Genomic DNA, 27,334 nt, shown 5'->3' on the forward strand with positions numbered 1-27,334 from the left:
ATTCAAAGGTAGGATGTGATGTCATCTTTGATGTCCTGGGTGTTAGTCTTAGCAGTGCACGGTGGTGGCGCGAGTTATGGTTGCTTTGCTTACCATAGCTGGCGAATTTCAGGGGTTTTTCGATTTTACTTGTAACCATAGCGTCATTTTAACAAAATATTTTTACGGAATTTCATAGGTTTTTATTAGTGCGACTTAACCATAACGTCCCTTTAACAATGTTTTTTCAGTGAATTTCATAGGTTTTTATTAGTCCAACTTAACCATAACGTCCCTTTAAAGTTTTTTCATTGAATATATATATATATAGAGAGAGAGAGAGAAAGAGAGAGAGAGAGAGAAAGAGAGAGAGAGAGAGAGAGAGAAAGAAAAAGATAGAGAGAGAGAGAGAAGAGAGAGAGAGAACATCACTTACCGTAATCATATTTCTGATGCTTGGATTCACATGCTTTGCATAGACTGACATCTAGTGGTAGATGTGGATTATTGCGCATGACGTTTTCGAGGTTCGAAAGGGGATGTCGACTGGACGTGTTTGGAATCTTATCCCTAGTGTGACATTGACTCTACCCATGATCCCTCACGCATTAAGGTCCCTCCGATTATTTGTTTCTGACAAAAGGGAGCGTAAAGTGTAAGCATGGAGAGTAGTTCGTGATCATGAGGTGTGTAAAATATGTAAAATATTGACGGTTTTACCAAGAACCTTCAACACCAAGAGGTGATTAAGGGTAGGCGCATGTGAATCTAAGAAGATACAAGCATCAGATTATGGTGAGTAATGTATGCCTTCTGAGGCTTGTGGATCTGCTTAGAATCACATGCTTTGCATAGATTACCGAGCAGTACTTGGAGACAGTGGGGGGTTATTTGAAGGTAGCGCTGCAAACAGATGTTTTAACACTGCATGTCCCATCTGTGTATCACCTTTAGGATGTGTGTCTAAGCAGTAATGTTGGGTGCAAGTGTGAATTGAACTCCAAGTAGCAGCTTTGCAAATGGCATCCAGGGGAACATTTGCTATTAAGCTATTAAGGCTAGAGTTGCCCATGTGCCTCGAGTCGAGTGTGCTCTAGGCTTAAATGGCAACATTTTCTTAGCAAGAGAATGGCAATGTTGGATGCAGTTGACAATCCATTTAGAAATGACTGATTTCGAGATAGAGTACACTTCTATTTCTTTGGCTATGGATACAAAAAAACAGTCAGTTTTTCTACTAGCTTTAGTCTTTTGCAGGTAATAAATTACAGTCCTTCTTACATCTAGGGTATCAATGCTTTTTTCTGCTGCGATTATGGGGTGTTGGAAAAATGCTGGAAGTTCTATGGACTGGTTCACATGGAATTTTGAGATCAATTGTGGTGAGAACTGTGGGTTTGTGTCTAGTACTACCTTGTCTTTGTGGATAAAAACAAAGGGACCTTGCACTGATAGTGCTTGCAGTTCACTGACCCTTCTGATAGATGTAATAGCCACAAGAAAATCTGTCTTATAAGTGAGATGTTTAAGACTGGCTTTGTGCATATGCTCGAAAAGGGCACCCATGAGCCTTGTAAGTACAATATTTAGGCCCCAGGCGGGAGTAGGATTAGAAATTGGAGGGTATCATTTCTTGACTCCCTCCATAAATTCTTTAATTACAGGCACCCTCCACTGTGAAACCTTGTTTTGCGAAGTGGTGTATGCTGGGAGAGAAGCTAGGTGTACTTTTAATGAGTTGAAGACTAAGCCCGAGTCTAACAGGTATACTAGATAGTGTACTATATTTGAAGGTGAGCTTTCAATTGGATTGAGGGAACTTGCTTTGCACCATAACACAAAACGCTTCAATTTGTTAAAATAGCTATGTCTTGTGTTTGGTTTACGTGCCTCTTTTAGAATGTCCATGCATATTTGGTCTAGATTAAGGTGACCAAATTCTATGACCTCATGAGCCAGGCTGCAAATTCATTGTCTGATGGCACAGGTGGAGTGTCATCCTTTGATCCTGTGTTAACATGTTGGCTGGACACAGTAGTTTCATGGGAGGGCACAGGGACATCATCTGTAGGTGTGAGAATCATGTTTGTCATGTCCACATTGGAGCTATCAGGATAAGTGTTACTTGTTCCCGGTGTAGCTTGTGGACTATTTTGTTGAGAAGAGGTGTTGTGGCCAAAAGCGTACGCAAATTTCCCTGACCAGTTCATTAGTAGTGTGTTCCCTTCGGTACCTTTCTGGGGAAATCTCGAGACGTAGTCTATGCATTGTGTGTGATCTTGAGTAGCAAAGAGGTCAATTTCTGGGAACCCCCAGTCTGAGAAGACTTTGTGTAGCACGTCAGTGTTTAGTTTCCACTCGTGTTCTGAGGGTAGCACCACACTTCTGCTTAGTACGACTGCCAGTGAATTGAGATCCCCTAGAACATGTTGTGCCAGTAGAAACCTGGTGTGTTTTAGTGCCCACAGCTAAAGGTTCTGGGCTACTTTGGCCAGCCCTAGAGAATGTGTCCCCCCTTGATTGTCTATGTACAACATGGCTGTGGTGTCGTCTGTTAGGATAAGTACTATCATGCGTACTAGCTGTGGTCTGAAAACTTGAAATGCTTTGAAGACTGCTAGTAGTTCCAGAAGGTTGATATGTTTTTTGGTTAGTGCTTGTGTCCACACCCCATGTGCAGTGTGATGGAGGAAATGTGCTCCCCACCCTGTTAGGGATGTGTCTGTAGTAAGAATGGCTTCCATAGTTGGTGTGTTGAAAGGTTTTCCCTTTAACACGTTGTCCTTGGATTATGACTGCAGCGATTGAAACAGAGCTTGTGAAAACACCACTAGATCCTCCCATAGACCGCTTGCTTGTGACCATTGTTTCGCTAGCCACTCTTGCATAGGATGCATGCACAGCCGGGCATGTGACACTAGATAAATACAGGAAGCCATCAATCCCAGAAGGAGCATTGCCTTTCGCACTGTTACCTGATGACTGGCTATGTACTGAGGGGTTTGGAATAACATGTTTTGGACCTTCAGTTGGAGGGGACGACCAAGCCATTGTTTGTTTGGATTGGTGCCCTCAGAAATTGTTTTACTTGGCTGGGCACTAGCCTTGGCTTTTTTCATTAATGGAGAATCCTAATTGGAACAGTAGGTCAACTGTTTGCTCGGTGTACTGCCGACAAATTGGAGGTGTGTCTCTTGTTATTAGCCAGTCATCTAAGTAAGGGTACACTGAATGGAATGCCTTCTCAAGTGGGCAGCCACTACTGCTAGGACCTTTATAATCCCTGGGGGCTGAGGCTATGCCAAATGGTAGCACTTTGAATTGGTAGTGCTTGTCCCCCACTTTGAATCTTAAATACTGTTGTTGAGCTGGCAACATTGAAATATAAAAGGTATGCATCTTTCATGTCCAATGTTGCCATGTAATCCCCCTGTTTTAGCAGGGCAATTACCTCCTGCAACGCAGTAATCCTGAAATATTGAGGCTAGACATACGTGTTTGTGGGGCGCAGGTCCAGAACTGGGCACATTGTTAAATCTTTCTTTGGAACAAGGGAAGTACATTGAATAAATACCCTTAATTTCCTCTAGAGGTGGTACCAGCTTTATTGCTGCTTTTTCCAGTAGTATGTAAATCTTCTCCTGTAGGATAAGGAAATGTTCCAATGAAATTTTTCTTGCACGAGGAGGGTGGTGGCGTGGTGTTTACGATTAACTCTATTGAGTACCCTATAGCCACCGTTGTGCGCACCCAGAAATCTGATGTTATCCCTTTCCATTGCTGGGTGAACAGTACTATGCAACCCCCAATTGGGGATGCATGGGAGAGAACATATATCAGAATGTCATTTGTTGCCAGGGCAGCTGAGCGTCTAGACACTGCAACCCTGCCTTGACCTTTTCCTCTGGAAAACCCCCTGTGTTGGTTGGACTGATTAGAGGAAGACTGAGATTGGGGAGTGTAGAAAGACGAGCCAGATGCCCCAAATTCTGGTTGGTTAGATCTATTGAACCCTTGGTTATGAAATGTACACCATGTGTAGAAGGCACCCCTTTGGACATAAAGCTTATTTGTAATCTGTCCTAATGTTTTTATTGTCTCATGATACATTTGAATGGTCTCAAGTTGGTCATCAACAGCCTTTCAGAACAGGACTACAGCTTCAATTGGCATGTTGATAAGTGCCGCTTGAGTTTGGGGTTTAAACCTGGAATCACAGAGCCACAGTGTCTCTTTAGTAGGGTTCTCTCAGCAATGACTTTCCCCGAAGTGGCGGCCGGCTGAGTCTAAGACATTTTATAAGTATGTTTTGTGTCACTTGCTTCCCCTCTGTAGATATTTTGATGAGATGTGACTTAGCATGTTCGGGCACTGAGTCAAGGGGCCTCAATACGACTAGTGCGGAGTGGGTTTAACGTCATCGGTAATGGTGCCGGTGCCGTTAAACCCACTCCACACTATTACCAGGTCCCCTCGCGGGACCTGCTCTGGACGTCTGGTTTTTCCAGACGTCCATAGCGGGTCCCGCGAGGGGACCAGGGAGCTAACAACGGGCCCGTAATTGACGGGCCCGTTGTTAGCTCCCTCCCCATTCCCATTGAGCCCTATGGGGGCTCGAATGGGGAAGGACGGGGCCCGGGTTCCCTGAAGGAGGAAATACCGGGCCTTCCAAAGTCAGTATTTCCCCATTCAGGGAACCCGTACACGATTTTGGAGGCAGCCATGGTGCTAATAGCACCGCCATGGTGCTAATAGCACCATGGCTACCTCCAAAGTCGTTATGAGGCTAAAGGTGTTTTAGCACCTCATTCTATTGTGTATTGTTGTTGTAACTTGCAAGCAGTGCGGTATTGTTTGCAATTCTGGTTAGGTACGCCCCAAAGGTTTTTATGCGTTTACGTAGCATGTATATGCGTTTTCACTCTTTATTAGGGAGTGCTTCTGAAGTTGAGAGTGGAACACCAGCTCTCTTTCTGGTAGTGGTAACTACCAGAGGGTCAGGTTTGACATGTCCCCTAATGTATAGAGAGTCTGAAGGTGAGGGTCTGAATATTTGTTCAACTCTCGGGTTGACTGCCCTAGTAAGTGGAGGTGTAGAAAGAGACGGGATCATTCTTTTTTTAATGGATTGCAGCAAGGGAATGGCCTGGCTGACAGGCTTCTTTTAATTAAGAATGTCTTCCACAAAGTCATTACTATCAGCTGCTGTCTCTTCAGTGTGGATGTGGAAATGTTCAACAGGCCTTTTAAGTAAGTTGATCATCACTAGGAGATGCATGTCCACAGTCAGGTGCTGCAATATCTAAGGTCTCAATGATTGTGACATCCGGATCATCCTGGTCATCTTGGTAGAATTCATCAGGCTCTTGACTAGGGTCGTCTTGGTCTATATACCATATTTATTTATTTTATTTATTTAAATTTTTATAACGCGCCATTTACCCGTAGGTCTCAGGGCGCAAATGTGTCCTGATCTGGCTGCTTATCCCCTTGTTGTGAGTCATAGGAGGTGTCCATGACTGTGTGTAGATGTATGATTGAGCGAAGGAGGGAGCCAGAGCTGACCTGTCTTGTAGGTCTAATGTGACAAATTGCAAATAAAACTGACAAATGAAGAAGTTTTGTCCATTGTTTCCTCAAAGCAATCTTTTGTCCAAGTCCCTGTTTTAGGTGTTTCAGGTAAGGGGAACACAATTTCCTCTGGGTCTTTCCCTGGGAGTTTCTTCTTGTGAAGAGGAGGGGAATGGGCCTCTTCATACTGGTGTACCACTTCTGAGGCAGCAGGAGTGTGAGGTTTATGGCCATGTGACTTTTTGTGGTGTTTTTCCATCTAAAAGTGACTTTTTTGCTTTTTCAACAGATGTTTCGATGCATCTGAATCATCCGTTGAGTGGATTTTACACATGCCTATAGCTGCCGATTGTTCTTTATTGCCTTGCGGTAAAGGCAGATGTGGAACTGTAGCAGAATTTTTCGGCACTTGGTCGGTATGCTGCAAAGCGTCTTCCGCCGGTGTGAGGCCTTAATTCGCGGTTCCACCAAAGAGCGCCCTGGGGTTGTGTTTGGGCATACGTGCATGTGCGCAGCTTCACTCAACACTCTTTTAGGTTATTAGGCCTAAATCTTTTACAGGATGCACAACGGGTCTCTTGGTGATCTCGAGGTAGGCATCTGTTACACACTCTGTGAGTGTCCTTCCACGGATATCTGCTGTTGCAGTTAGGACAGAATTTAAATGAACTTTGCTCCATGGTGTATGTAAATACTAAGGGCAGCAAGACAGAAGCAGTAAATGTAAGAAATTGAGGTATGCATTTTTGGTAAGAAAGGAATCAGTACCCCCACTCTCCCTACTTCTAGGCCAATGCCAGATGTAGGCCAAAGCCCATTGCCAGAACGATCGTCTGTTTCGGCAGTCAAGTTGATCTTCCGTCGAGCTGTTGCATCATGTGGCAACCATGCTAGTCAATTTCCATTTATCAGCTTGTTTCTATTCCACTGAAGGTCGCTTGCCCATTCTAAATAAGCAAATCAGATTATAGAGCTTTCCTAAGCATCCTAAGAATGCAATGACATGACAGAAAGCCACTATCTAAGATTGATTTGGGAAGCATGCCCCCTGTCTCTGCAACTATCGATGCAGGCACAAACGTTCAGAATCAATATTGCCATTTACAACACACTTCACAAAACTGCACAGATTATGTGAAGAATATGAGCCATCTGTTTTTCTATGCCATCAGGGAACTAGCATGGAGCTGGCTTCTGGCGTGCGCTTCTAGATTAATTGAACACAATTGTTTGTTCATCCACTCTATGAATCAAGGACTACTAAGGTCAACTGTGGGGTAACCCAAGGATCAGCCCTTAGCCTGTTCTTCAATCTGTACATGAGATGGCTTGCTGACCTTATTCACCTTTACGGTCCCAAGTTCTGTATGTATGCCAACAACAAACAGATCGTTCTCACACTGAGAAACAATCGGATTGCTGCAATAGGAAATTTCAAGGATTGTGTGGAAGATGGAAATCATTAGTTGACTCAAGATTAGCTGTAATTCAGCCCTACAAAGACTGAAGCCTTATAGTGTGCAGAGTAGGAGCACAACTGTGAGCAGTTAGTCGGAGAACTCTTGGCCAACCACATTAGGACTTAGTCCTTTACCAGTAGATTAGGTGAGTACTCTAGGTATTCTCCTGGATTCATCCCTATCCTTGGAGCCACAGATTGGTGCTATGCCCAGATCATGTTTTTTTCTCTTTTGCACACACACTCATTTAATGAATGCTTGATTGTCACAGTACAGTTTATTTGGGACTCCCCAAAGGCTCACTCCACCACCTTCAACTGATACAGCAGCCAGGATCATCTTGAGAATCGGTAGCGAAAAGCATATCCCTCCAGCAGTGCACCCTTTATACTGGTTCTTGGTGGGAGAATGGATCCAATTTAAAGCACTCTGTTTGGTAACCAGAGCCCCTCATCATTCAGGTCCAGGCTTTCCTAACAGTAGATTTTCTATCTATAGACCCATCCAAAACCTCAGATCGTAAACTCAAGACCTTTTGAGGATCCCCAAATTCAGACTCCTTAAAAGGGTAGGGCTCTCCCTTCTTCGTTAAAGCTGCTAGTTTGTGGAATTCTTTGCTGTTTGCATTTCAGACCACTGACCAGCAAGCCCAGTTTCAAGTCACGCTCAAAACCTTGTATCCTCGCTAATTCTCTCTGGAGCAGGTGGTTTGAAGCTGCTTCACTCTAGTGCCAAGAGTGTTAGATAACCTTTTAGGGTGAACAAGCCCTCTACTAAATCACTATCATACTATACCAGTCATAGGTATCAATAGCAAAGCAGAGTAGGGTAGGCCTTCAGGCACTCTTACAGCATCACTGTGCGGTGGGGAATGAGGGCATGTGTGCCTATGCAACATGCTTAAATGAGAGCTGCATTCTCATATTCCCCTTTGGCTCATTTCATGAATTCTTTCCACTATTTGATGACTTCTGCTCTATGAGTTGAAGAAAAGTCTATGGATTTTATAAATGAATCCATTGATGGATAGCTGTAATAGAGAACAATATTGCCTCTAACGTTAATATGAGGTCTTATAGGACCCAGACACCAATAGAGAACAGTTATGAACAGAGTTATTTTCCAGAGGAAAGGATGAGTTCAAAATCAAATTTGGCATTGGGCATCCACCACTTAGTGCTGGTGCAGGTGTATCACCTAGAGGCCAAGCCATGTGAATAGGTGGTCTTACTATTTGCCTATCCTACTGACAGCACTTTGCCCCTGGATCATTTATGATCATGATGCGTCCCTTCACTGAGTCATATATGGTGGAGGCATTGGTTGATGTTTACATATTTGCGTTACTTCCCAAATCTGTCTTGCAGCTCGAGGGGAGTCGGAGTGTCGCCTGCATGCACTTAGAAGTACATGTTGTGCTTTTCAGAAATAAGAACCTGGAGCAAATGTCACAGGTAGCTAATGAGCAGGAATATTGACAGAACAAAACCTATACTTATCGGCAAATTGCTGAGCCTGATAGATTGTTACATTCTATCAAGCATTTATAAAGGATCCCACTGAGTACCATATAATATGTTGCCTCAGCGCTGCCTGAATACCCTCATAAATAGAGCTGAAAATACACACATTGGAATGGGCAGTGAGGCCATCATCCATCTCGTCACTCTGAAACCTGACAGCTGGTCAAAAGCAAGGTGGTGCCTTCCCAGATATTCCGTAATTTGCTTCAAACCTCAAATTCCATGACCTTTTTAAATACAAAAGATTGGATAAAGGCAGTTCGCTTGATAGCTTCATGGAAACCATGTTTACTTTTTCAATAATGGACTCATTTTGGTAAATTTGAGTAGCAGGGACAATATTTGCTGCAGGACATATTTAGTGCTTGTATCTGGAAATGTGGATCAGAACACACAAACATGGATGCTCCCAAACACAAGAACCCGGGAGGTTTGAAAGAGAACTGATACAGCGTCTCAGCGCTTCTCAACGTTATTTGGCGAGTGGCAACTTCTAATGTATTTTGCTTCTGGATTTCCCTGCTCCCAGACCCATCATGTTTCCTGGATTTCTGCTTTGGCCACTACTTGTCTCATGGTTTACTGATTATGCTTCTTTCTTGTTGGCTGTGACGATTGTTATGTGTGTGCTGCTCAGGGACACATCTTGTCAGATTGTCCCTGGCGGCTGGTCATTCCGGGCTTCTTCCTGTACTTCCTGTTTCTCAGGATCAGTGCACTTTGTCTGGATTCTTCAGCCGTGTCATTTCGGATCTGGCTGCAACTTCCTACCTCAGGATCTCCCTTCCTCCTTTTAGATGTTCTTGTGCCGTCGGCTGTGAGGTCCCTTCAGACTTTGGTGACTTGTTGCGTGGGGTTCCTCTGTGCTGGAACGTCAGACGGCCTCTCTGACCTATGGACTATTGTAACCTGTACTTCCTTAGGAGATCAGAGAGAAAAGTAAACAAAGACCTGGTAGGTGTTTCTGCTGTGGGATGCATACATGGTTATGATCTGAAATGGAATTAATGCTTGTGTGCGTGTTCTCACTGTTCCGTCTGGTCCCTGATCTTCTGTGGAGCTTCAACCGTGTTCTCGTTGGTCCCCACTTGTTCATGGCGGTCTTGGTGTCCAGGCTCCACTTTCCACTTGATTTCCTGGTGGAGAAGTTTTCTATCTTCATCCTCCATCGGGGTATTAAGAGAAAAGTCTCTTTGTGAGTCTATTGGAGGTTTCTCCATTGTGCTGACTAGGCCCTTCCTGGTCCCTCCTGACACAAACAGACTTCAATCACCGGCCCTGCAAACCACGCGATCACTATCACAGTTCTATATTGGAGAGATTCTAGGGTCATTACGAGATGGGCGGTAGCCATCGTGCTACTTACACCATGGCTGCCTCCCATACCGTAACCGAGTCTGGTCTTGTTCAATGGGGACTTACCGGTGTAGTCCGACCCTGGCGGGACCGATAAGTCCCCATTGAACAAACCATTCCCCAAATGGGCTCAAATGGGAATGGGGAGGGCGCTAATAATGGGCTCGCGACTTGTAAGCCCGTTATTAGCGCCCTGGTCCCTTAGCGGGACCCATAAGGAACGTGTGGTCAGACCACATGTTCCTTACGGTCACCACCAAGGGACCTTGGAATAGGGCGGTAAGGGATTACTGGCACCGGTCTCCTTAACAATGCCCGGTATCCCTTACTGCCCACCTCATAATGAGGCCCAACTGTGTGGTGGTAGGTAAAGGTGTGTGGGGTTGTGAACCTAAACTGCAGGGGATTGTGGATATCAGCCTGAAACAGGAAGAACTAAGTTTATCCACTGCTTGCACACCAGAAGAACCGATGTGAACTCGACAAAAGGTAAAAAATGAATCCGAGATGGTGGACTGATGTAATGGGCCCTGGGCGTGTGGTGTCATGCACGGGCTTGCCAGAAGTAATCCCATGATGAGTTCACCTTTCACACAGCTTGCTTGAAACAACAGAACAGATGCAATCAATCCAACAGGTGAGGAACCTGATGGAATGCCCTTCAGACTATAAAAAGGTAGTAAAGAGAGACATGCAGGAGTTAAGCGCAAGTGGTAAAGGATAGTGCATGGCAGAGTAGCGAGGAGGAGAGGGCCAGAAAGGAGAGAAGAGGAGAACTGGAAGAAGAACTTGGAGCAACGGGAAAGGATACCATCAGAGAGAGGAGGAAGAGAGGAGATGACAGGGGTGAAATGGAGCTGTTAGGAGGAAGAATGGATACCATGAGTGAGGAGGGGGTGGAAAGTAATTAGGAGTACGAGAGGAGGCACTGCAAGAGAAAGTGGAGGGGCTGCAGGGACTTCATTTGGGGGTCGCCAGAGGTCGCAACTGCGACCTCTGAGGTCTCCCTTGCGACCTCTAAAAAAAAAAGTTGAAAAAAAACGTTTTTTTTTTATTTTATTTTTTTAATGCAAGCTCCTGGGCTGTGACCAGCACCATGTGGCTCTTTACTTCTGGAGTGGCTGACCTTCTTCTTGAGGCCCCTTAAACAAAAGAAGAATCGTGGCTCAAGTCTAACACTTTCAGCACTGACACTAAATAGGAATACCAAATAATGTGCCTTTCTGGAATTCTATACAATAATTGCTAGACTCATTAAAGGTTTATTTCAGGCACACTTCAGGGGGAGAGTCACTGATTTAGTCTGTTCTTAAACACCTCAACTCAGCCTTTCATCCTTAGTTCGATAAATGAGTAACAACACAGGTTGGGTGATATTGGGTGTATATTTTTTCTATATAAAGCGCGTAAGCGTTAGTGCTATATAATAACACATCATTATCATTTGGTCATGGACGTCTGCGTGCATTCACAGTAATTTGGTAATATGGGCCTATACACACTGATCTTAACGATACATATGGTGATCCATTCTTGTATGAAATGTACATCACATAATAGTGATATCGTGACCATATTTTTCGTAGTGTACAATGCTATGTGATGCCACTTTCTGTTTTGTCAACGGGTGAAAGGTCGCGTTCCATCTCTTCACGCGATATCACTTTGGGGTGGGGTCAAATGACATCACTTCCTGTGATGTCATCGAGTGTCAAGGTTCGTGTGATGTCACTTCCGCTACCCCTGGCATTTTGGTGAAATGACGTCCCTGAGGGGCTGTCGGATGAGGAAGGAGAAGGAGCAGATTAGATCATAATATATCTCCAAGAATGAAAGTAGAGAGACGAAAGTCCTTTCGCTTCCAGGACAGCATGTTACCTGAAATGCTTCGGAGTACCTGCACTTCCAGGACAGCATGTTATCTGAAATGCTTCGAAGAACCTGCACTTCCAGGACAGCATGTTATCTGAAATGCGTCTCATCCCTTACACTTCCAGGACAGCATGTTATCTGAAATGCTCTCAGTCCTTTCACTTCCAGGACAACATGTTATCTGAAATGCTTCGAAGTACCTGCACTTCCATGACAGCTTGTTTTCTGAAATGTCTCTCGGTCCATGCACTTCCAGGACAGCTTGTTACCTGAAATGCCTCTCGGTCCATGCACTTCCAGGACAGCATGTCATCTGAAATGCCTCTCGGTCCCTGCACTTCCAGGACAGCATGTTATCTGAAATGCCTCTCGGTCCCTGCACTTCCAGGACAGCATGTTATCTGAAATGCCTCTCAGTCCCTGCACTTCCAGGACAGCATGTTACCTGAAATGCTTCTCAGTCCCTGCACTTCCAGGATAGCATGTTATCTGAAATGCCTCTCGGTCCCTGCACTTCCAGGACAGCATGTTATCTGAAATGCCTCTCAGTCCCTGCACTTCCAAGACAGCATGTTACCTGAAATGCTTCTCAGTCCCTGCACTTCCAGGATAGCATGTTATCTGAAATGCCTCTCAGTCCCTGCACTTCCAGGACAGCATGTTACCTGAAATGCTTCTCAGTCCCTGCACTTCCAGGACAGCACATTACCTGAAATGCCTCTCAGTCCCTGCAGTTCCAGGACAGCATGTTATCTGAAATGCTTCTCAGTCCCTGCACTTCCAGGACAGCATGTTATCTGAAATGCTCTCAGTCCTTTCACTTCCAGGACAGCATGTTATCTGAAATGCTTCGAAGTACCTGCACTTCCAGGACAGCTTGTTATCTGAAATGTCTCTCAGTCCCTGCACTTCCAGGACAGCATGTTATCTGAAATGCTCTCAGTCCTTTCATTTCCAGGACATCATGTTACCTGAAATGCTTCGAAGTACCTGCACTTCCAGGACAGCATGTTATCTGAAATATGTCTCATCCCTTACACTTCCAGGACAGCATGTTATCTGAAATGCTCTTAGTCCTTTCACTTCCAGGACAGCATGTTATCTGAAATGCTTCGAAGTACCTGCACTGCCAGGACAGCTTGTTATCTGAAATGTCTCTCAGTCTGTGCACTTCCAGGACAGCATGTTATCAGAAACGCCTCTCAGTCCCTACACTTCCAGGCCAGCATGTTATCTGAAATGTTCTCAGTCCTTTCACTTCCAGGACAGCATGTTATCTGAAATGCCTGTCAGTCCCTGCACTTCCAGGACAGCATGTTATCTGAAATGCTTCGGAGTCCCTGCACTTTCAGGACAGCTTGCTATCAGAAATGTCTCTCAGTCTCTGCACTTCCAGGATAGCATGTTATCTGACATGTGTCTCATCCCTTACACCTCCCGGACAGCATGTTATCTGAAATGCTCTCAGTCCTTCCACTTCCAGGACAGCATGTTATCTGAAATTCTTCGAAGTGCCTGCACTTCCAGGACAGCTTGCTATCAGAAATGTCTTAGTCCCTGCATTTCCAGGACAGCATGCTATCTGAAATACATCTCATACCTTACACTTCCAGGACAGCATGTTATCTGAAATGCTCTCAGTCCTTTCACTTACAGAACAGCATGTTACCTGAAATGCTTCGAAGTACCTGCACTTACAGGACAGCATGTTATCTGAAATGCATCTCATCCCTTACACTTCCTGGACAGCATGGTATCTGAAATGCTCTCAGTCCTTTCACTTCCAGGACAGCATGTAACCTGAAATTCTTCGAAGTACCTGCACTTCCAGGACAGCATGTTATCTGAAATATGTCTCATCCCTTACACTTCCAGGACAGCGTGTTATCTGAAATGCTCTCAGTCCTTTCACTTCCAGGACAGCATGTTATCTGAAATGCTCTCAGTCCTTTCACTTCCAGGACATCATGTTACCTGAAATGCTCTCAGTCCTTTCACTTCCAGGACATCATGTTACCTGAAATGCTTCGAAGTACCTGCACTTCCAGGACAGCATGTTATCTGAAATGCATCTCATCCCTTACACTTCCAGGACAGCATGTTATCTGAAATGCTCTCAGTCCTTTCACTTCCAGGACAGCATGTTACCTGAAATGCTTCGAAGTACCTGCACTTCCAAGACAGCATGTTATCTGAAATGCGTCTCATCCCTTACACTTCCAAGACAGCATGGTATCTGAAATGCTCTCAGTCCTTTCACTTCCAGGACAACATGTTATCTGAAATGCTTCGAAGTACCTACACTTCCAGGACAGCTTATTATCTGAAATGTCTCTCAGTCCCTGCACTTCCAGGACAGCATGTTATCTGAAATGCTCTCAGTCCTTTCACTTCCAGGACATCATGTTACCTGAAATGCTTCGAAGTACCTGCACTTCCAGGACAGCATGTTATCTGAAATGCATCTCATCCCTTACACTTCCAGGACAGCATGTTATCTGAAATGCTCTCAGTCCTTTCACTTCCAGGACAGCATGTTACCTGAAATGCTTCGAAGTACCTGCACTTCCAAGACCGCATGTTATCTGAAATGCGTCTCATCCCTTACACTTCCAAGACAGCATGGTATCTGAAATGCTCTCAGTCCTTTCACTTCCAGGACAACATGTTATCTGAAATGCTTCGAAGTACCTACACTTCCAGGACAGCTTATTATCTGAAATGTCTCTCAGTCCGTGCACTTCCAGGACAGCATGTTATCTGAAATGTCTCTCAGTCCCTACACTTCCAGGACAGCATGTTATCTGAAATGCTCTCAGTCCTTTCACTTCCAGGACAGCATGTTATCTGAAAAGCCTCTTAGTCCCTGCACTTCCAGGACAGCATGTTACCTGAAATGCTCTCAGTCCTTTCACTTCCAGGACAGCATGTTATCTGAAATACCTCTCAGTCCCTGAGCTTGCAGGACAGCATGTTATCTGAAATGCGTCTCATCCCTTACACTTCCCGGACAGCATGTTTTCTGAAATGCTCTCAGTCCTTTCAATTCCAGGACAGCATGTTATCTGAAATGCTTCGAAGTCCCTGCACTTCCAGGACAGCTTGCTATCAGAAATGTCTCTCATTCCCTGTACTTCCAGGACAGCATGCTATCTGAAATGCTCTCAGTCCTTTCACTTCCAGGACAGCATGTTATCTGAAATGCTTCAAAGTGCCTGCACTTCCAGGACAGCTTGTTATCTGAAATGCTCTCAGTCCTTTCACTTCCAGGACATCATGTTATCTGAAATGCTTCGAAGTACCTGCACTTCCAGGACAGCTTGTTATCTGAAATGTCTCTCAGTCCCTGCACTTCCAGGACAGCATGTTATCTGAAATGCTCTCAGTCCTTTCATTTCCAGGACATCATGTTACCTGAAATGCTTCGAAGTACCTGCACTTCCAGGACAGCATGTTATCTTAAATATGTCTCATCCCTTACACTTCCAGGACAGCATGTTATCTGAAATGCTCTTAGTCCTTTCACTTCCAGGACAGCATGTTATCTGAAATGCTTCGAAGTACCTGCACTACCAGGACAGCTTGTTATCTGAAATGTCTCTCAGTCTGTGCACTTCCAGGACAGCATGTTATCAGAAACGCCTCTCAGTCCCTACACTCCCAGGCCAGCATGTTATCTGAAATGCTCTCAGTCCTTTCACTTCCAGGACAGCATGTTATCTGAAATGCCTCTCAGTCCCTGCATTTCCAGGACAGCATGTTATCTGAAATGCTTCAGAGTCCCTGCACTTCCAGGACAGCATGTTATCTGAAATGCTTCGAAGTACCTGCACTTCCAGGACAGCATGTTATCTGAAATGCGTCTCATCCCTTACACTTCCAGGACAGCATGTTATCTGAAATGCTCTCATTCCTTTCACTTCCAGGACAACATGTTATCTGAAATGCCTCTCAGTCCCTGCACTTCCAGGACAGCATGTTACCTGAAATGCTTCTCAGTCCCTGCACTTCCAGGATAGCATGTTATCTGAAATGCCTCTCGGTCCCTGCACTTCCAGAACAGCATGTTATCTGAAATGCCTCTCAGTCCCTGCACTTCCAGGACAGCATGTTACCTGATATGCTTCTCAGTCCCTGCACTTCCAGGATAGCATGTTATCTGAAATGCCTCTCAGTCCCTGCACTTCCAGGACAGCATGTTACCTGAAATGCTTCTCAGTCCCTGCACTTCCAGGACAGCACGTTACCTGAAATGCCTCTCAGTCCCTGCACTTCAAGGACTGTATGTTATCTGAAATGCTTCTCAGTCCCTGCACTTTCAGGACAGAATGTTCTCTGAAATGCCTCTCAGTCCCTAAACTTCCAGGATAGCATGTTATCTGAAATGCTCTCAGTCCTTTCACTTCCAGGACAGCATGTTATCTGAAATGCTTCGAAGTACCTGCACTTCCAGGACAGCTTGTTATCTGAAATGTCTCTCAGTCCCTGCACTTCCAGGACAGCATGTTATCTGAAATGCTCTCAGTCCTTTCATTTTCCAGGACATCATGTTACCTGAAATGCTTCGAAGTACCTGCACTTCCAGGACAGCATGTTATCTGAAATATGTCTCATCCCTTACACTTCCAGGACAGCATGTTATCAGAAACGCCTCTCAGTCCCTACACTTCCAGGCCATCATGTTATCTGAAATGCTCTCAGTCCTTTCACTTCCAGGACAGCATGTTATCTGAAATGCCTCTCAGTCCCTGCACTTCCAGGACAGCATGTTATCTGAAATGCTTCAGAGTCCCTGCACTTCCAGGACAGCATGTTATCTGAAATGCTTCGAAGTACCTGCACTTCCAGGACAGCATGTTATCTGAAATGCGTCTCATCCCTTACACTTCCAGGACAGCATGTTATCTGAAATGCTCTCATTCCTTTCACTTCCAGGACAACATGTTATCTGAAATGCCTCTCAGTCCCTGCACTTCCAGGACAGCATGTTACCTGAAATGCTTCTCAGTCCCTGCACTTCCAGGATAGCATGTTATCTGAAATGCCTCTCGGTCCCTGCACTTCCAGAACAGCATGTTATCTGAAATGCCTCTCAGTCCCTGCACTTCCAGGACAGCATGTTACCTGATATGCTTCTCAGTCCCTGCACTTCCAGGATAGCATGTTATCTGAAATGCCTCTCAGTCCCTGCACTTCCAGGACAGCATGTTACCTGAAATGCTTCTCAGTCCCTGCACTTCCAGGACAGCACGTTACCTGAAATGCCTCTCAGTCCCTGCACTTCAAGGACTGTATGTTATCTGAAATGCTTCTCAGTCCCTGCACTTTCAGGACAGAATGTTCTCTGAAATGTCTCTCAGTCCCTGCACTTCCAGGACAGCATGTTATCTGAAATGCTCTCAGTCCTTTCATTTTCCAGGACATCATGTTACCTGAAATGCTTCGAAGTACCTGCACTTCCAGGACAGCATGTTATCTGAAATATGTCTCATCCCTTACACTTCCAGGACAGCATGTTATCAGAAACGCCTCTCAGTCCCTACACTTCCAGGCCATCATGTTATCTGAAATGCTCTCAGTCCTTTCACTTCCAGGACAGCATGTTATCTGAAATGCCTCTCAGTCCCTGCACTTCCAGGACAGCATGTTATCTGAAATGCTTCGGAGTCCCTGCACTTTCAGGACAGCATGTTATCTGAAATGCCTCTCAGTCCCTGAACTTGCAGGACAGCATGTTATCTGAAATGCTTCTCATCCCTTACACTTCCCGGACAGCATGTTATCTGAAATTCTCTCAGTCCTTTCACTTCCAGGACAGCATGTTATCTGAAATGCTTCGAAGTGCCTGCACTTCCAGGACAGCTTGCTATCAGAAATGTCTCTCTGCACTTCCAGGACAGCATGTTATCTGAAATGTGTCTCATCCCTTACACTTCCCGGACAGCATGTTATCTGAAATGCTCTCAGTACTTTCACTTCCAGGACAGCATGTTATCTGAAATTCTTTGAAGTGCCTGCACTTCCAGGACAGCTTGCTATCAGAAATGCCTTAGTCCCTGCACTTCCAGGACAGCATGCTATCTGAAATGCATCTCATACCTTACACTTCCAGGACAGCATGTTATCTGAAATGCTCTCAGTCCTTTCACTTCCAGGACAGCATGTTACCTGAAATGCTTCGAAGTACCTGCACTTCCAGGACAGCATGTTATCTGAAATGCATCTCATCCCTTACACTTCAGGGACAGCATGGTATCTGAAATGCTCTCAGTCCTTTCACTTCCAGGACAGCATGTTACCTGAAATGCTTCGAAGTACCTGCACTTCCAGTACAGCATGTTATCTGAAATGCGTCTCATCCCTTACACTTCCAGGACAGCATGTTATCTGAAATGCTCTCAGTCCTTTCACTTCCAGGACAGCATGTTATCTGAAATGCTTCGAAGTAGCTGCACTTCCATGACAGCTTGTTATCTGAAATGTCTCTCAGTCCCTGCACTTCCAGGACAGCATGTTATCTGAAATGATCTCAGTCCTTTCACTTCCAGGACATCATGTTACCTGAAATGCTTCGAAGTACCTGCACTTCCAGGACAACATGTTATCTGAAATGCATCTCATCCCTTACACTTCCAGGACAGCATGTTATCTGAAATGCTCTCAGTCCTTTCACTTCCAGGACAGCATGTTACCTGAAATGCTTCGAAGTACCTGCACTTCCAAGACAGCATGTTATCTGAAATGCGTCTCATCCCTTACACTTTCAGGACAGCACGGTATCTGAAATGCTCTCAGTCCTTTCACTTCCAGGACAACATGTTATCTGAAATGCTTCGAAGTACCTACACTTCCAGGACAGCTTATTATCTGAAATGTCTCTCAGTCCGTGCACTTCCATGACAGCATGTTATCTGAAATGCGTCTCATCCCTTACATTTCCCAGACAGCATGTTATCTGAAATGCTCTCAGTCCTTTCACTTCCAGGACAGCATGTTATCTGAAATGCCTCTCAGTCCCTGAGCTTGCAGGACAGCATGTTATCTGAAATGGGTCTCATCCCTTACATTTCCCAGACAGCATGTTATCTGAAATGCTCTCAGTCCTTTCACTTCCAGGACAGCATGTTATCTGAAATGCTTCGAAGTGCCTGCACTTCCAGGACAGCTTGTTATCTAAAATGCTCTCAGTCCTTTCACTTCCAGGACATCATGTTACCTGAAATGCTTCGAAGTACCTGCACATCCAGGACAGCATGTTATCTGAAATGCTCTCAGTCCTTTCACTTCCAGGACAGCATGTTATCTGAAATGCTCTCAGTCCTTTCACTTCCAGGACAGCATGTTATCTGAAATGCTTTGAAGTACCTGCACTTCCAGGACAGCTTGTTATCTGAAATGTCTCTCAGTCCCTGCACTTCCAGGACAGCATGTTATCTGAAATGCTCCCAGTCCTTTCATTTCCAGGACATCATGTTACCTGAAATGCTTTGAAGTACCTGCACTTCCAGGACAGCATGTTATCTGAAATATGTCTCATCCCTTACACTTCCAGGACAGCATGTTATCTGAAATGCTCTTAGTCCTTTCACTTCCAGGACAGCATGTTATCTGAAATGCTTCGAAGTACCTGCACTTCCATGACAGCTTGTTATCTGAAATGTCTCTCAGTCCCTGCACTTCCAGGACAGCATGTTATCTGAAAAGATCTCAGTCCTTTCACTTCCAGGACATCATGTTACCTGAAATGCTTCGAAGTACCTGCACTTCCAGGACAGCATGTTATCTGAAATGCATCTCATCCCTTACACTTCCAGGACAGCATGTTATCTGAAATGCTCTCAGTCCTTTCACTTCCAGGACAGCATGTTACCTGAAATGCTTCGAAGTACCTGCACTTCCAAGACAGCATGTTATCTGAAATGCGTCTCATCCCTTACACTTCCAGGACAGCATGGTATCTGAAATGCTCTCAGTCCTTTCACTTCCAGGACAACATGTTATCTGAAATGCTTCAAAGTACCTACACTTCCAGGACAGCTTATTATCTGAAATGTCTCTCAGTCAGTGCACTTCCATGACAGCATGTTATCTGAAATGCCTCTCAGTCCCTACACTTCCAGGACAGCATGTTATCTGAAATGCGTCTCATCCCTTACACTTCCCAGACAGCATGTTATCTGAAATGCTCTCAGTCCTTTCACTTCCAGGACAGCATGTTATCTGAAATGCTTCGAAGTGTCTCCACTTCCAGGACAGCTTGCTATCAGAAATGTCTCTCAGTCCCTGTACTTCCAGGACAGCATGCTATCTGAAATGCTCTCAGTCCTTTCACTTCCAGGACAGCATGTTATCTGAAATGCTTCAAAGTGCCTGCACTTCCAGGACAGCTTGTTATCTGAAATGCTCTCAGTCCTTTCACTTCCAGGACATCATGTTACCTGAAATGCTTCGAAGTACCTGCACTTCCAGGACAGCATGTTATCTGAAATGTGTCTCATCCCTTACACTTCCAGGACAGCATGTTATCTGAAATGCTCTCAGTCCTTTCACTTCCAGGACATCATGTTATCTGAAATTCTTTGAAGTACCTGCACCTCCAGGACAGCTTGTTATCTGAAATATCTCTCAGTCCCTGCACTTCCAGGACAGCATGTTATCTGAAATGCTCTCAGTCCTTTCATTTCCAGGACATCATGTTACCTGAAATGCTTCGAAGTACCTGCACTTCCAGGACAGCATGTTATCTGAAATATGTCTCATCCCTTACACTTCCAGGACAGCATGTTATCTGAAATGCTCTTAGTCCTTTCACTTCCAGGACAGCATGTTATCTGAAATGCTTCGAAGTACCTGCACTACCAGGACAGCTTGTTATCTGAAATTTCTCTCAGTCTGTGCACTTCCAGGACAGCATGTTATCAGAAACGCCTCTCAGTCCCTACACTTTCAGGCCAGCATGTTATCTGAAATGCTCTCAGTCCTTTCACTTCCAGGACAGCATGTTATCTGAAATGCCTCTCAGTCCCTGCACTTCCAGGACAGCATGTTATCTGAAATGCTTCGAGTCCCTGCACTTTCAGGACAGCATGTTATCTGAAATGCCTCTCAGTCCCTGAACTTGCCGGACAGCATGTTATCTGAAATGCTTCTCATCCCTTACACTTCCCGGACAGCATGTTATCTGAAATGCTCTCAGTCCTTTCACTTCCAGGACAGCATGTTATCTGAAATGCTTCGAAGTGCCTGCACTTCCAGGACAGCTTGCTATCAGAAATGTCTCTCAGTCTCTGCACTTCCAGGACAGCATGTTATCTGAAATGTGTCTCATCCCTTACACTTCCCGGACAGCATGTTATCTGAAATGCTCTCGGTCCTTTCACTTCCAGGACAGCATGTTATCTGAAATTCTTCGAAGTGCCTGCACTTCCAGGACAGCTTGCTATCAGAAATGTCTTAGTCCCTGCACTTCCAGGACAGCATGCTATCTGAAATACATCTCATACCTTACACTTCCAGGACAGCATGTTACCTGAAATGCTTCGAAGTACCTGCACTTCCAGGACAGCATGTTATCTGAAATGCATCTCATCCCTTACACTTCCAGGACAGCATGGTATCTGAAATGCTCTCAGTCCTTTAACTTCCAGGACAGCATGTTACCTGAAATGCTTCGAAGTACCTGCACTTCCAGGACAGCATGTTATCTGAAATGCGTCTCATCCCTTACACTTCCAGGACAGCATGTTATCTGAAATGCTCTCAGTCCTTTCACTTCCAGGACAGCATGTTATCTGAAATGCTCTCAGTCCTTTCACTTCCAGGACATCATGTTACCTGAAATGCTTCGAAGTACCTGCACTTCCAGGACAGCATGTTATCTGAAATGCATGTCATCCCTTACACTTCCAGGACAACATGTTATCTGAAATGCTCTCAGTCCTTTTACTTCCAGGACAGCATGTTACCTGAAATGCTTTGAAGTACCTGCACTTCCAAGACAGCATGTTATCTGAAATGCGTCTCATCCCTTACACTTCCAGGACAGCATGGTATCTGAAATGCTCCCAGTCCTTTCACTTCCAGGACAACATGTTATCTGAAATGCTTCGAAGTACCTACACTTCCAGGACAGCATGTTATCTGAAATGCTTCGAAGTGCCTGCACTTCCAGGACAGCTTGCTATCAGAAATGTCTCTCAGTCCCTGTACTTCCAGGACAGCATGCTATCTGAAATGCTCTCAGTCCTTTCACTTTCAGGACAGCATGTTATCTGAAATGCTTCAAAGTACCTGCACTTCCAGGACAGCGTGTTATCTGAAATGTCTCTCAGTCCCTGAACTTCCAGGACAGCATGTTATCTGAAATGTTCTCAGTCCTTTCACTTCCAGGACAGCATGTTATCTGAAATGCTTCGAAGTGCCTGCACTTCCAGGACAGCTTGTTATCTGAAATATCTTTCAGTCCCTGCACTTCCAGGACAGCATGTTACCTGAAATTCCTCTCAGTCCCTGCACTTTCAGGACAGCTTGTTATCTGAAATGTCTCTCAGTCCCTGCACTTCTAGGACAGCATGTTATCTGAAATGCTCTCAGTCCTTTCACTTCCAGGACAGCATGTTATCTGAAATGCCTCTCTTGTTATTTGAAATGTCTCTCAGTTCCTGCACATCTAGCACAGCATGTCATCTGAAATGCTCTCAGTCCTTTCACTTCCAGGACAGCATGTTATCTGAAATGCCTCTCGCTCACTTCCAGGACAGCATGTTTTCTGAAATGCCTCTCAGTCCCTGCACTTCCAGGACAGCTCGGTCCCTGCACTTCCAGGACAGCATGTTATGTGAAATGCCTCTCAGTCCGTGCACTTCCAGGACAGCATGTTATGTGAAATGCCTCTCAGTCCCTACACTTCCAGGACAGCATGTTATCTGAAATGTCTCTCAGTCCGTGCACTTCCAGGACAGCATGTTATCTGAAATGCCTCTCAGTCCATGAACTTCCAGGACAGCATGTTATCTGAAATGCCTCTCAGTCCATGAACTTCCAAGACAGCATGTTATCTGAAATGCCTCTCAGTCCATGAACTTCTAGGACAGCATGTTATCGGAAATGCCTCTCAGTCCGTGCACTTCCAGGACAGCATGTTATCTGAAATGCCTCTTGTGTTGCTCTGACAGCACCTCCTGGTCAGGATCACGTAACGTGCAACACTGGTGCAACTAGACGGCTGGCAGTTATGCCCACTGATGGCCCATTGCGCACCGTCAAACGGCCTGGGACTGAGTGACCAGTGGAAAGTGACATCTACCCTCTGAGCCACATTCTCCACTTGTTGCTATGTGTATATCATGGTTCTGAATTCCCCATCACCGAGGCAACCTTCCCCGTCATCAGTGTACTTTATGCCATCTGATGATAGCCTCGTTTTTATAGTTGGTATTCAGCCACAATCGCTCACTTCAGGGGCACTTTGATTTTAGTCAGTCTAAACCATCTGCTAGAGACCTTTATGCCACCTGTGTCTCCTTGTTACTCTCAGTGTAACCACATGCTTATGGGGCCCCATTGCAGAAACGTTGCACTGTTGCACTGTTGCGCGTGTACGTTTGCAAAGAATGAGCACTAGTGCAAGAATGGACCAAGTGTAAAATACATATCCTTTAAATGCTTGCACTAGCACTACTACTGCTATATGTTAGCACTAAAGCAAACTTTACCCTGGTGCACCCATGCATTGCAAAGAAGGCCTATTCCCCACTATGGCATGTTTGCCCCAATGCAATACTGCACTCTGCAATATGGCCGCCGGGTGTTTTGACCTCTCTCTCCTAAGTGGCCTCTGCAGGGTACAGTCGGGAGTGTCCTTTTTTGGCGTTGGGCAGTCAGTCTTAACACCCCTATACTTCCTGCTGCATTTGCAGCTGGTCTGCTGTCTTGCTGGATGGTTCAGATAATACAATCCCGCAGCGGGGGTATTTTATGGGGCTGTATCTGGCTGTGTGAGACCAGACTGAGAACCCCTTCCTTCAATGCCATGCATGTGTGTCTTTCAATTTTACATTACACATAAAACAAGAAATATGACAGAGCAGAAGTGTGAGGAACATATATAGAACCTATCCACTACTTGTGTGCTAATTATACACCAAAAAAGGTGATATGAATAATTATTTTATACTCATGATTGCTTTTTAAATCTAAAATGCAGATCAGTTCACACAACAAGACGGTGGGTGCTTAATATAACACGTTGCTGAGGGTTGCAATGGGAAGAGCAACACGTTTCAATATGTGTTTTATGTCAGTGTGACCCGAGGGGAGGAGTAGTTCCACTGTGTTTCGGAAATAGCAAAGTTTCTCAAACGAGCCAACTTCCTTCAGTTACATCTCGATACAAGGGCTAAAGCCCAAGAGCAAATTTTAGACCAAGCGCCGGATCACAGGTTTGACAGAACGGTAAGTCCCCATTCCACATTGGGCCCATTCAGGAATTCCCAATGAGGAATGTTCAGCGCTACTACCGCTGGTGGTATTAGGGCAGCGGTAATAGCACCAAAAACCAGCAAAATCGCAGCAGATTTTCCCCCAGTTCAAAGCTGGGGTAAATCCTGCCAAACCCATGATTTGGCAGACCCTTAAATGCGGCAGTAATAGCATTACCGCCACATTTAAGGGTTACCGCCAAACTCGTGACGAGGCAGAAAGGCTAGATGACCGCGATGGAGGGGTGGGACAGGCCAAAATTGGCCAGGAGTGAAAGGAAAAGACAGGGGGCACTAATTCATAGCCTTCCTGTAAGGGTGGTTCTCTCCACGACCCCGGCATCATCTACCACATACCAGTGCCAGAATTCAAATCTAGCACGTGCAGTCTGCCAAGGCGGGTCCCAGCCAATCGACGTCGGTCTGGCTGACGTCTTGTGCCCCCTCCTTTTTTCTGGGCCTACGCCCACCCTCCCTTTGCTTTTTTCCCCTGATGCGACCTCTTTCGCATGTTGTGTCTTTTAAGTCACAATGATAATAAATGAAACACATTAAAATAAACATTGACATTAAGATGTATTTAAACTTTAAAACCTACTTAACCCTACAAAGGTGCACACATCGCTGGAATTCATGGGGAATACATGTGGTTAACAAACACTTTATTGCTGGCAGGGCTGTACAAATAAATGCTTACAAATATTCTACCCTGAAAAAACATTGTGTAACTTCTGTGTCCCTTCCCAACGTTTTAACCTTTGAACCCTGTAAGGTGCTTCGAGAATCTCTGGTTAGGGCCAGCAATGAACACACATTCTAATAAAATAAATACAATAACGGGCCATGGCTTTTGCTGTCACTTTGGGGTGTACTTACTGTGATGGGATCTGGGGCAGGCTGATCCGCTTGTCTGTGAATAGAAGACACAGAGAAACCATAAGATGACTAGTCATTTCATAGGCAGAAGGATTTACTTGTATTCATATTTCTCTGGAATATACTTCATGGGCTAATTCACAGAGAGATTTCCAATGGGGGATTACCATTATAAAACGTTTCTGTGAATTAGGCCCTTCCTGGGCTATCATGAGGGAATATTAGCACTTTCCTGGTTCTCCAAACCATATGACTTAAAAAGAATGAAGGGGTTGGCCACATTCACGTGACCATTTAATACTGACACACCTTTCTGAATAGGGAAGTCTTTCTGGCTAAGCTAATCATTCAACAAGGACTGGCAATGCCAACAGTATGGGCTTTTGTGTAGGCATTGGAAAGGCATTTGATAGTCTCTGCCGTAGTGGTATTAACTGACCATTGACGGTAGCGAGTGAGAAAATGGTGTGAGTACCTGGGCATCTATTAGCAGAGCCTGGCAAATGCCTAATACTTATACACAAGCCAAAACCTTTGGATTTGCCAACGCTTGTTTTTAACAGGGCTTCAGTGAAGGACACACATAGGGCCTAATTCACAGAACGTTTTCCTATGGTATTGTGCCATTATAAAACGCTTCTGTGAATCAGACACATAGTGGTTATAAATCAAGTGGCTGAAGGCAGACCTGGTCGAGACATTTTTATTGAACCAGTAGCGCTTTTACAGCTTCAATTAAGTAATTAACTCTCCGAAGGCTGCTTTGAAAAAACACTGGCAGGCACTTTGAATGGAAAGTTTGATGGTAATGCTTGATTAAAGTGAGCTCAAAGAGTTCCCATGAGACAGTGTTATGGGCAGTCTACCCCTGCACATGGTCTTTCCGGACCCCCCACTCATCCTGCACTTGCCCTTCCTGGCCCGTCCCGTTGCACTGGTTGGGCCAATACACTTGTATCCCTCCCGCCCCTTATCTCACACTTAACTCGTGGACATCACAGACGCGTACATTCTGATTCCCGTTCCCCGTGAGCAATTACGCAAAGCAGGTGATGGAAGGAACAAGTTACTTACCTGAACCTGTTGTTCTCCAGCATGGGGTCTGGCATGGATTCACATGCTCATGAATATTCCCCGTCGTCAGGCTGGGAATCCTCAGTAAAAGAAAAAACTGTTTCAGTTTTGTTTCTGATCTGTCTTTCTACTAATAACCAATCACTGGTCTCTGGGTCATACTGCCCCCAGCCAATGACTGCCCTCTATCTAAACCCCTCCTCTGGCAGCCATCTTCAGATTTGGTAGCACATAAAGTGGCAGTGGGACCAAGAGAAGAGCCGTAGAGGGGTTGGAGGGAGGGTTTGCATGTGAATCAACACAAACCCATGCTGGAGAACAACAGTTACAGGTAAGTAACTTGTTCCATCTCCAGCATGGGGTCTGGCATGGATTCACATGCTCATGAATAAAGAATACACAGCAGTACATAACTACACAACCACAGGAGGTGGCAAGGCTCAACAGAAGCAATCTCTTACCTCCTCACCAGGCTCAACTTCAAGCGAACAGGTTGCGCAGCACTGCTTGGCTGACTCCGGACTCCTTCCTTGAATCCCTGTTGATGCAGTAGAATTTCGTGAAGGTGTGCGTCAACCTCCACGTAGCAGCCCTGCAGATGCCCAGCAGGGGCACAGCAGACAGGAACGCCGTCGTAGCAGCGATCGCTCTGGTAGAGTGGGCGGTATTACCCCAATGGACCTTTTACAATTGACCTTTTGTCCTAATTGACCTAATAGTAGTGGTCCTAATTGACCTTCTGCACAATTAACCTTTACCTTTATTTTAACTTTATATATATGTGTGGGGTGGGTTTGGGGTAATAAATTATATAATGGCATTGGGTAGGGGGTTGCGGGGAGTTTTTGGATTTGAGTGGGGAGTTGCAGGGGGATTCCCCCTGCATGTAAGTCTTAATTGACATAATAGTACAGAATAGGGCATAATAGTACCTTGAGTTTGAAAGGTGCTGTTCATTAACCAAGTGAGTGGTTACAGTCACCCTAGTAGCAGTTAGAAGGGTAGACGATTAGCTGACAGATCATTAATAGGGAAACCTCTGAAAACAAACAATGGTTGGCTTTTTGAGGTGCTACCAACCATAGTGTTGCTATACACCAGGTATATTGTGTTGTTTATTAGAAATTGTGCTGGGTAGATTTGT

General features: G+C 45.1%; 1 protein-coding gene across 4 annotated transcripts in view; it reads right to left on the reverse strand.

Annotated features, from left to right (window-relative positions):
* The window catches only part of PTK2B (protein tyrosine kinase 2 beta), a 998,240-nt gene that overhangs the window by 281,856 nt on the left and 689,050 nt on the right, over positions 1 to 27,334 (reverse strand). For all 4 annotated transcript variants that reach the window (XM_069605649.1, XM_069605652.1, XM_069605651.1 and 1 more), the window contains one exon: positions 25,117 to 25,150. In XM_069605649.1, coding sequence (XP_069461750.1) covers positions 25,117 to 25,150 — 34 coding nt within the window. The remainder of the gene's footprint in view (positions 1 to 25,116; positions 25,151 to 27,334) is intronic.

Source organism: Ambystoma mexicanum, chromosome 4p (assembly GCF_040938575.1).
Source record: "Ambystoma mexicanum isolate Mex_15411 chromosome 4p, UKY_AmexF1_1, whole genome shotgun sequence".
Classification (NCBI taxonomy): domain Eukaryota; kingdom Metazoa; phylum Chordata; class Amphibia; order Caudata; family Ambystomatidae; genus Ambystoma; species Ambystoma mexicanum.